At 35.9% G+C, this 11,371-nt stretch overlaps 1 protein-coding gene across 1 annotated transcript; it reads right to left on the reverse strand.

The window, feature by feature from the left end:
* Positions 1-711: 711 nt before the first annotated feature.
* LOC125218199 (UDP-sugar pyrophosphorylase-like) lies at positions 712-6,537 on the reverse strand. The gene is made up of 17 exons (XM_048119823.1): positions 6,366-6,537; positions 6,184-6,288; positions 5,643-5,759; positions 5,228-5,368; positions 4,901-5,000; positions 4,542-4,669; positions 4,389-4,460; positions 4,226-4,290; positions 4,073-4,133; positions 3,859-3,976; positions 3,097-3,221; positions 2,843-2,919; positions 2,316-2,421; positions 2,146-2,205; positions 1,893-1,973; positions 1,046-1,285; positions 712-976 (listed from the first exon to the last, which is right to left on the reverse strand). Exons 1-17 carry the CDS (start codon positions 6,468-6,470, stop codon positions 809-811), a joined length of 1,869 nt encoding a protein of 622 aa, XP_047975780.1. The 5' UTR covers positions 6,471-6,537; the 3' UTR covers positions 712-808.
* Between the last annotated feature and the right edge of the window lie 4,834 nt (positions 6,538-11,371).

An 11,371-nucleotide genomic window follows, 5' to 3' on the forward strand; every position in this document is an offset into this window, starting at 1 on the left:
GAGATGCAGAAACCTTTTTAAATAGAAATATTTTATTTTTAGGAGATATACCAAAAAAGAAAGAGTTTCTGTTTTTAGAAAGAAGTATACTGCAAATAACATAACAATACATCTAATAACAAAATATTATATTGATACATATGGTTTATAACACATTTCAATCAAATGTACAGTATTAAACGTTAATCTGAAAGAATTATCATTATTTTTCATGTTGCTTTCCTACCAGTTTCAGGCCAAGAACATTGTCAAAATGTCACATTGCACGTTATATTGATAGTCCTACCAGTTTAAGGTTGTTTTGATTCATTAAGTTAAAATAAACTTCCAAGTCTTGAATTTTATTAATAAAACAAAAAAAAACTTCCAAGTCTTGAATTTCGAAAATCAAGGTCGAATTCAACAATAATCAATTAATCAAACTTGAAGACTTTTTAGATATTTAACTCTACTAGGAAATTCAATACAATGTAGAATTCTAACAAGAAAAATGAGTGAATCACAACTAGTAAACGAAATCAATCACAAACATCACGATTACGAAAGGAAATTTAGACTTTCTTTTAAACAAGTGGAGCAGAAATGTAAAGCACGCGAAAATGATGAAATATCACAGAAATCAGATCTAAACTACTGTTATTTTCTTCCATTATTCAATGTTCAGAACTCAGAAGCATGAAATGAATCATCAATAAATTGCAAGAGCCCCAATAAAGCAATAATTTTATTTGATATAATGTTACAAAAATCATACTCCATAAAGTAAGATTGAATCATGCAAGAAGTCGCCGACAGGCCTCTATTTATCTCAAGGGCTTAACGAATACTTTCCGGGCTCTTTGTATGTTTTCTCCAACTGCTCCTCTTTGATCATTTTGAAACCTCTGATCCTCACTTCTTCCGGCACTGAAGTATCCTTGAAATCGACTTTTTCAATGGTCCATCCCGCATTGTGCACGTTGCCTCCCACTTTAACCTGTTGAGAGAATGCCCGGTCAATAAGGGCTGCTGTTGTTGGCCATTGTCAGATTTACAGTTAACATACCTCAGCACCATCAGCAGCATCGATAATTAGAGCTCCATCCAAGGCAAGATCCTGGAGAACGATGTTTTGGCCCTTTAATGCAATGGTGGATCTTCCTGTAATGGAACAGTTTCCGTTGACTTTGCTTTTGATATCTGAGAATGTAAGCCCCCATTTAGGTTTCCATGCAATACGAGGCCATACGTCCACCTCCTGCCCGTTGAATATATCTTGAACTGGATCATCCACCTTGACGCCAACCTGTTAATGGAACAACATGTTTAATTGCATCTCAAACAAAGCACTAGCAACGAGAAGAGCTTTAATTCTTTTGTTCAGTGGAGATATTTTATAGTTATGGGTGATGACAAATAGCAAATCCAGTTATGTATATAAGACATTGTTTTTGTCGGTATGTATACAAAATTAGAGAAAAAAATCTAACACGTAGTCTAATACAAGATGCAAGCAATCACATAAGTAAACTGATGTTCGATGTATTTTCAAGAAAAAACTGTTGTTGGACAGAGATATGCAAACCCAAACATCAAGATACACAACAAGCCATTGCTAGAAGGGTAAGGAAGAAAAGAAATACTACTTCATCAGTGAGAAGAGTCTAAAAGAACTAGAACGCTGCAATAAACATCTTTTTGAATCATAGTGTTCTGTGTCCTAAAAACACAAAATGATGTTTCAAAAACGTCAACAATGAGAAACAACGACCATCTGGTGAAAAAGTGATTCATTCATGGCGTAAGTTGTAAAGGAAAGAAGTTCTAAGGTATGCACTTTGTTACTACTATATAGTATAGGAAACAAGTTTACATATAAATCTTTGTATTTGTAGGAGTTTTCAGTATATTACCTTTCTCAAAATAAGGCTGTTTGCCCTATATATAGCCATCTCACCAGAAGTAGCACTGTGATATGGATTGCCTTTAGGTACCTGAAAAATACAAACACAAGATCCAAAAACAATTTCAAAAGGTTAAATATAGTATCATGCATGAAAAAACACCATATTTTGTACAAGCGTTTCTGCAAGGAAAAATCATTGAAGATAGACTAATAATTAGTAAAGAGAATTGAGGTCGATAACTACAAAAGTATAGTCATACCTTAGCGGCATCCTCGGGATTATTCTTGACAGGTGCATAAGCAAACCAAGCTTCCATTACCTGAGTTGTATAAACATGTATTCGCCTATTCGGCATAAAAAAAAGAACTTCCAGCAGAGGGCACACAGAACAAAGTTTAAATTTCAAGCCAAATTGGAATTTATGCTTACAGTAAATCCAACTCTAGCTGACGGTGGCAGAGTTTTAGGATAATCTTGCATCATACATTCAAGCCGAGTAGATGATTTGAAAGCAGTTTTAGTAGAATCTTTGTATCTGAAGCAGACAGTAAATCATTAGCAGTTCATAAACTAGGACAAGAATAAGTCATAGCAATTTCCATGCTTGGTGGATCACTATACCAGTCAAGGTAGTAATCCATTGTAGATAGACGAAGATCAAATTTCATTGATAAGACAACAGCATTCATGAGTCTCGTGGTCATTCATGAAAATTACTGATTCACTGAGCCCGACATAATGAAATAATCTGGTGAACTCATTTTAGATTATTTCATTTCTATTTTATCAGATGAAGCACACAAATGAGGTAGAAATTGCAATTTGGTAAGGCATAATTGCTACTAGCCCTAGAAGACATTAGATTTAATACTTGTAAATTAAGTTCACAAGACACCAGAAGGCCCCTCTAGAAGCAGAGAATAAATATAAAGGCATATAAGAGATGCATGGCTTACTTTGGATTGACGAACTCCTTAATAGAACCACCAGTTTTGGTAAGTTCTTCCAGATAAGGGCCAATTTCAAAAATCAACTGCATAAGAAAAGGTAAACCAAATATTCAGATTACTTGATATGCAAAGGTACATTATAATAGCCAATAGTGAAAACAGCATGATTTGATATGACTCATCACACTTCAAACTGCTAGATCATCTGAGATATTATAACAAGGATATGCTTAGTAGTCTTAGACGATGTATATCCATACTTGGTTTATGTTTCCTGGAAATGGAGAATATCCTGTTTCATTGTTCACATCACCATCAGGATACCCTGAAGCTCTCAGCAATGGATCAAGTTGATTGTATTCCACATTGATCACCATTGACCGCCCTGACCAAAATTTATGATCAATTTATCAATACTTGTATGAAGACATACTTGTATGTTAGTAATCAAAATTGAAGTGCTTGAGGCAGTCAAGTAATAATAAAGAGTGGCACAATCCTCTTCGCACTTATAAAGAGAGAACATTAGCTATTCGTTAGTAACAAAATTAAAACAGCCGTGATTTACAGAATAACAGAAGGTGAAGTAACAATGTTCTGTTATCAAAAGAGAATATAAAATAATAAACCATGGAACTATGCATCGATTCATTAAATTTCTACTTTCTCTTTTATATGATTAGTTGAGGCATTTTATCCACAATCTAAATCTACCATCTGGCATGTTTCAGCAGAACAGTTAAACAAAGAAAGCTGAGGTTTTGGCATTCCATTATGTGATATGTTAAGGAATTAAATCCACATAAAGAAAATTATCTCAATTAATGCTGAAGACAATCTGGAATCAAAAGCTCAGGAATATGAATAATGTGCGTGGTAGCTGGTAATATTTTGCGTATTCTTTAATTGGATGAAGTAGCCACAAAAAGAAGCTACAGAAAATTAATTCAGAATGCAATCATATACTGTAATATTTTTTTAGATATCACCCTGCACGAGCATACAATATCAAAATAGTGTACCATCTTTATGAGTGAGCCTAGTAATTCCTCCAATAGCTTCCTTAGCTTTCCGGGGAACTGCAAGAGAGTTGACATGGTACTCTTTGATGGCACTCACACCTAATGCAGATGGAATTGCCTGTAATGATATATCAGTAAAAGGAACTGATTAAGCAGGAAAATTAGCAACAATGATGAGAATAATAAGCAACAAATACTGATTTTTCAACAAAACCTTGAAAAGAAGACCATTTGTGTCTTGGAAAAATAAAACCCATTTCCGCCCAGCAGCAAGCCTGGAATGTAGAACAAAGGGTCAATCATTAGTAAAGATTTGAACATGGCGGCAAAAAAACACTAGTATCAAAACAAGAAATCCATGTCATACCATTCTTTAAGGAGACCACTTGAATAGAGAAGTGAATGAACATCACCATGACCATGAGGCTTTGTCTATAGAAAAGTTGGACAAAACACCAATGGTAATTACATTTCTGAAATAAGCTAATGCTACATTGATTTGGTTCATAAGATTGATATGCAAAAGACACCTGGATTTTGAACTTATTATTTGGATCCACAGCCAGCCTAGCATCATTATCATCTAAACAAGCAACTTTCTCCTGTAATATCCAAAGGAAGCACAAAAGTCAATTTGCAGCAGTTTAAAATTTACTGAAATTATAATCTCTCTCAGAAATCACCTGCTTCAGCAATTTTACTTGTGAAGGTTTCATCCCAAAATAAGCATTCTCCTCTAAAAGCTTTGTGGTACGCGAATGAGTATCATCAGATGTCATAATGGCCAAAGGAATTTCAGTTGGTCCTTCACCTACATATATAAGAAGGTAGATACAATTGAAAATGTATACGCTGATCATTAACAAAAGTAAATGGAAATTACTACTCGATAAGGTGTTTACGTGACAAATTTTCTGTATTAGGAAAAGAATCTAGTACTAGCAAATATCAACAGTACTAAGTTCTCTATAGTAGACGGAATAACCCAAAACTAATGCATATTGATCAACTACTTATGATGAGATATGATTCATATACAAACCTTGACCTAGCTTACAGCTCGCCTCTTGCAAGGCAAGAATAGATTCAATGTAGTGCTGTAAGAAACATATTCCTGTAGTCGATTCCAAAGGCAGAGCCACCTGCAAGGGGAAGAATAGCAAGAATAGTGATTGGTCAAATGAACTGAAGTTTATTACTATTTCCTTTCATGGCCACATCAAGTTTATTAATGAAATTACAGATGAGCACTACACCCAATTAATAACAACAAGTTCACAATGAGAACATGAAACAGATTGACTAACTCCAGAATCAGTTGCATAAATTGATGGATACGATTATTATACTACTTCCACCACTGTCTTACCTTTATACCATTATAGCCAAGACGCTCACCGAGCCCCCCAGCAACAAGTACGAATGCAGCCTTCCTTGCCTCACGGACACCCGCGTTCTCAAATTGAATGAAATTTTCATCACCGAAAGTCAAAATTTCCCCTGACGGTACCTATATTTTCCAAAAATTGGTGCTCAGCATGAGAAAACTTCAGTGAAGATACTGAAGACAATCCAACATGAAGTGATGGCATCTCTCAAGATTAAGTGATAAGCAGGTTGCTTTCTCAAAAAAACTGGAAGTTGGCTTGGAGGAAAGATATTTGAATCCAGTAAGGATTAAGAGTAATGAAAACAACAGGTTCATCTTAAATTCTAGAGAAAAATAAACTGAAAATGCATATGTAATCTCTTTAGCATATTAGTACAAGGAAAATCTAACTTACTGAAGGAGAAAATCCATCATAGGGGTTCTTTCCAGTCTTGGAATCTGCCAAAAGTTCCCGAGCAGTTGTGATGTAAGAGGCTAGGCCACCAGGGTAACTTGCATTAAGCCGAGAAACCTAGAAGATCATTAAAACACATAAGACTAAGTGCCAGAAAGTTTATCATAACCAACAACCATGAAAATATCAGATCTCATGAAGACATCAGTATTTTCTTTTCAAATAAGGAAATAAAAAAGAAGTTAAGACTTAACACACACCAGCATTCTAATGCACAGTGAAAAGATCAAATTTTGTTGTCTAATAGGAGTAGTACTTCAAAATCTGAATATCTTAGACAAAATAAAAAAAAAAAATCGGCCACCAATCAATGTACGAGCCTTGAGTTCAAATCGCAGAAAGAATGAATTAGAAGCCGAATTGACGAAATCTGATGTCCACATTGGAGAAGAAGCACAAATTTGAAGCATACCAACACAAGTGAGTTGAAAATAAGTCAAAATTACAAAGGCGGAAAAAGCAATCAAAATAAGTAAGGAACCTGTTCGAAAAAGGCACGCTTGGCGTCATCGTCGACCCCGGGTTCGGGCCAATGCTGGAACAAGTGAGCCTGATTCAAATCCAGCAGCATCTTCGCCAACTCCACCTGCACACAGCATCAATAACCCACATCCACCACTAAATTAAGCCGTATAATTGAGCGATCCGGAGAGAAATGCCGACCTGTTGGGGCGAGAAAAGGAAGAGGTTGTTGTGGAGATTGGGGGCAGCAGAGGCCAAATCGTGAATGGAGAGTTTAGAAAGCGCATCCGCGGCGGCGGTGGCCATGACGTCAGATCACGGTGGGGATAAGTTGATGCGAACACAAGTATGCTCAAACTAGTATTCTGCAATTCTACAGTTTGTATATAATATACACACACATATTGAAGATGGAGACTTAGTTATTGTGTTCGGATCGGGTTAGATTGGATCGGGTTGGATCACAATCACTTATTCTACAGTTTGTAAAAACTAATTTTGTGCATAAATAAACATATTAAGTCCTTTAAAAAAATCCAGTTTTTAGTATTTCTTAAGCATTTTATATTAAACATTATTGCTTATAAGATTGAATTTTACGTTTCATTCAGTTCTGGAGTTCATTTTCCTTTCTAAGTTTCATTTTTATTATGTTTGCTTTCATAATTTCTTTTGATTGTCAAACAGTTTGACACTTTGTTTCACGTCAGTACTGATGTTTTAAGTTAGCAATTTAAGATCCCAATTATATTCTTTTTAATATGATCTCAATTAGAATTAAAGATTACTCAAAATGAGCATTCTACCAAAACATTGTTGAATTAATTATTTCTTATGTACATTTATCTACATCAAGAATATGACCTAAGACCAATATAGGAAAACATGAAGAAAAAAGGTCACGGGTCTTTACGTGAAAATGTACTTTATGATATTCAATTTTTTTAATTTATTATTGAATCTTACCATCTTACAAGTAACTTTTTTTTATGTATAGTACAAATTTAGAATTTGGGTGAAACAACTAGCTGGCAATGGCATATTCCTTGGAATATATCCTGATTTACTTTGTAAACAACGTAATTTATTTGTTAGTCACCGTCTAATTTAAGGCGAAACAATTTAAAGATTGCTATAGCATATTTGGTAGGGGTGATAACTCATCTAGGAATGATATTTTTGTTCATAGATTTTTATCCTTAGAGGAATTATCATCCCTATCAAACATTAATAGTATTATTTATTGAGTTAAGTACAGACAAAATAAATTAGAAAAAGTGAGGTTTCTTTTCATAAATATGTCACTTTGAGTTGGATAACAAAAAAAAATATTCTCTCTCCATCTCATAGGAGTATTACTTAATTCATATTCTATTTCAAGTTATCCCAATTTAGTTGTCATTTTCTTATCGTTAAAAATTAAAATATCTCTGCTATTTTATTATTATTATTATATATATTTTTTATTTAGCTCACTAAAGACAATTTTATAATGATGTGACGAAGGGACTATGTTACCTTGAATGAAACGGACCAAGTACTACTACTCCCTGCATTCCATTCTAAGAGCATCTCCAATGGTAGGCTAGCCACCGGCTAGCTGATTGACATGGCTAGCCGGTCGGCTAGTCGAACCATTGGAGTAGGCTAGCCGAATTTCGGCGAAAAATCGGCCAAGGCTAGCCGATTGCGTGTGGCTGGCCGATGCGCTGGCCGCCATTGTGGCGGCCCGATCGGCCAGCGCCGATTTTTAATATTATTTTTTTTTAAAACCTATATAAATGCGATTTTAGTTTCATTTTCATTTGCACCGCTTGTTTTAACGAGTTTTCTCTCTCTCTAACTTTCTGTACAAGAGCATCATCGAGCGATGAGTAACGCGGGTGGTAGCAAGGGTGGTAGTGGTGGGGATGCCGAGGAGTACGAACGGAGGATGAACGAGGCTATGGAGGCCTACATGAACCGCGAGATGGAGCGGTACATGCGTAGGGTGGAACAGCAGGCGATACCTCGACCTCCACGGGTTATCCACCACCGAGCAAGCTGATTGATCGGGATCACGCCGCCGCACATCAGCCGGCCGTACGACGACTACTTTTCGGAGAACCCGCGGTTTCCCGCACACATGTTCCGGCGGCGTTTTAGAATGCGCAGGGAGTTATTTATGCGTATCGTTGGCGCATTAGAGCGTCGATATCTGTGTTCCCGCTTCAGACACGATGCGGCTGGCAGACCCGGCCACACCCCTATTCAAAAGTGCACGGCGGCAATCAGGCAGTTGGCCTACGGAGGCGCGGCAGCACATGTGGGATGAGTACCTCCACATCGGTGAGTCGACTGCCCGGAATGTCTGAAGTATTTCCGTGAGGGCGTGATGAACGCTTTTCAGTGAGCAAGACTCTTCGAAGCCCTACTCCCGAAGATTGTCGGAATTTGATGCGTATGCACGGGGAGAAGCATGGGTTCCCCGGGATGTTAGGCCGCATAGATCGTATGCATTGGGAGTGGAAGAACTGCCCGACCGTCGGAAGGGGGCCTACACGACCGGCTACAAGTCAAAGAATCCCACGATGATCCTCGAGGCCGTAGCTGATTACCGGCATGTGGATCTGGCACGCGTATTTTGGGGTAGCCGGGTCGAACAACGACCTCAACGTCCCGAACTCGTCTCCCCTCTTCAACGAGAAGTGCCAGGGCGTCGGTCCAGCCGTCTCGTTTGTGGCCAACGGCAACCGGCATGATATGGGCTACTACTTGGCGGATGGGATATACCCTAGGTGGCCTGTCTTTGTGAAAACGATCAGGCACGGAAGTGATGAAAGGAAGGCCTACTTTGCGGAACGACAGGAGTCGGCGCGCAAGGACGTGGAGCGCGCATTTGGTGTGCTCCAGTCTCGATGGGCGGCAATTAAGGGTCCAACGCGTTTGTGGGATGTCACATGCGTATCCCAAATAATGTACGCCTGCATTATCCTGCACAACATGATCGTCGAAGACGAAGGCGTACAACTGACTAGTTGGGCCAATGACGATGAAGCCGGTCCAAGACACGGAACGGCCTCCCCTAGCGTACGACGTGGGGTACCTCTCGATGAAGCCGGCCGCCTCAAGGAATTTGCCGACATGCGCTAAGTGGATACTCATATTCAACTCCAAAAGGATATAATTGAAGAGTTGTGGGCACGAAGGACTGCACGGCGATAGTTTTTTTTCTTTATTATGTACTTTTTTTAAATGTAATTTTTTTTTATCTATGTACCTTTTTAAATGCAATTAATGAATTTTCCCGTATATGTCTCGTAAATTTAATTCCGTAATTTAATCGTAATTTTAATTCCGTAAATGTAGTATATTTTGAATTATTTTTTTTGCGGCTGGGGCTGGCCTAATAGCATTGGAGATGCTCTAAGTGAAACATTTGTTATTCGACATGAGATTTTATGCAATATTGCTTTATGAGTTATGTGAAGAAGAGAATAAAATATGAAAGAGAAAAAAATAAAAAAATTTTAAAAGAAAAATATATTCTCTCTGTTCCACAAGAGTATGTATTTTTGATGGGCGCAAGTTTTAATGCATAATTTGTAATGTAAGAGAGAAGTAGAAAGAAAACATAACTATAGTATTATTAGTGGAGAATGAGTCACATCTCATTAGAGAGAAAGAGGTTTCCAAAATTAGAGAGTGCACATCTTGTGAAACAGACTAAAAATAAAGAGTGAACTACAAAAATGGTCCCTGGACTATGGGTTTATCTCGCCCATAGTCCCTGGACTTTAAAAATATCGCCAGTAGTCCCTGGACTAAGGGTTTATCTCAAATTGGTCCTTTTGGCTTTTTTTGGTACGAAAATACCCTTTGATATTATTTTGGGGGGTTTGGACAATTTGGTCTTTTTACACTTTTAACATTAAATCTGATATTATTTTAGTTATGTATAAACTTTGATATTATTTCAAAATTATCATTCTTCTTTCATTTTGTTATCCTTCACTGAATTTTTTTTTATTTCAATATTAGATTTAATTTTATAAAATTAAATTTAATATTTAGATTTTTAAATATCAATAAATTTTTTAATGAAAACTATTAATTCATGGACACTATAAATATTGATTAAAACTATTAATTTTTGTTATTTAATATAATATTCAATTGAATTGAAGAAGTACAGAAAAATAATATTAATCATGATGGAAAAATAAGAGTTATTCTATTTAGCCTCCGTTCGGTTGTTATAATTGCTTGTGATTAAATATTATGAAGTTGACTAAAAATTTGATCCTACTTAAAATTTTATATAGGAGTATTTTTGTTGAAATTTTCTAGTAAATTTTGATTGTTTTCAAATTAATAAACAAAAATTATATTAGTCTTACATTAGATGCATATTTATTTCAGAATAAATTGTGTTATATAATCTATTTATGATTAAAGCTATTTAAATATTGATTAAAACTAAGGCGTTGTCATACCTTATTGATTACATAGTACTATACACTACCAAATATTGATTATAACTATTAATTTTTGCTATTTAATAATTTTTATAATTAAAAAAATTTATTGATATTTAAAAAATAAAATTTAAAATTTTGTAAAATTAAATCTAATATTAAAATTAAAAAAACAAATTCAGTGAAGGATAACAAAATGGAAGAAGAATGATAATTTTGAAATAATATCAAAGTTAGTACATAACTAAAATAATATCAGATTTAAAATGTTAAAAGTGTAAAAAGACCAAATTGCCCAAACCCCCCAAAATAATATCAAAGGGTATTTTCGTATCAAAAAAAGCCAAAAGGACCAATTTTGAGATAAACCCTTAGTCCAGGGACTACTGGCGATATTTTTAAAGTCCAGGGATTATGGACGAGATAAACCCATAGTCCAAGGACCATTTGTGTAGTTCACTCGTAAAATACTCCCAGTACAATTTTTTTCTGAAACAAAAGAAATAGTATAATTTAGAATGAGACATTCACTTAAAAAAAACAGCTTTAAATCCTCTTATGGAACTAGGGCTGGGGAATTATACCGAAATACCGGAATACCGGACTTACCGTACCGAAAAAATACCGAAAATACCGTTTTTTCGATATACCGTAGTTTTCGGTACGGTATGATACCGTACCGATAGAGATCGGTACGGTAACGGTATTAGATTTCCCATACCGCGGTATACCGCAGATATAAGAGAAGAT

Source organism: Salvia hispanica, chromosome 4 (assembly GCF_023119035.1).
Source record: "Salvia hispanica cultivar TCC Black 2014 chromosome 4, UniMelb_Shisp_WGS_1.0, whole genome shotgun sequence".
Lineage (NCBI taxonomy): Eukaryota > Viridiplantae > Streptophyta > Magnoliopsida > Lamiales > Lamiaceae > Salvia > Salvia hispanica.

What these genes read in the sequence shown, in the direction of transcription:
- LOC125218199 (XM_048119823.1), bottom strand. Translation starts at nt 6,470, where the DNA reads ATGGCCACCGCCGCCGCGGATGCGCTTTCTAAACTCTCCATTCACGAT. An exon ending in TTGGCTATAATGGTATAAAG is followed by an intron (nt 5,001 to 5,227) that starts GTAAGACAGTGG and finishes TTCCCCTTGCAG; the next exon opens with GTGGCTCTGCCTTTGGAATC. An exon ending in ATGCTGCTGATGGTGCTGAG is followed by an intron (nt 977 to 1,045) that starts GTATGTTAACTG and finishes TTCTCTCAACAG; the next exon opens with GTTAAAGTGGGAGGCAACGT.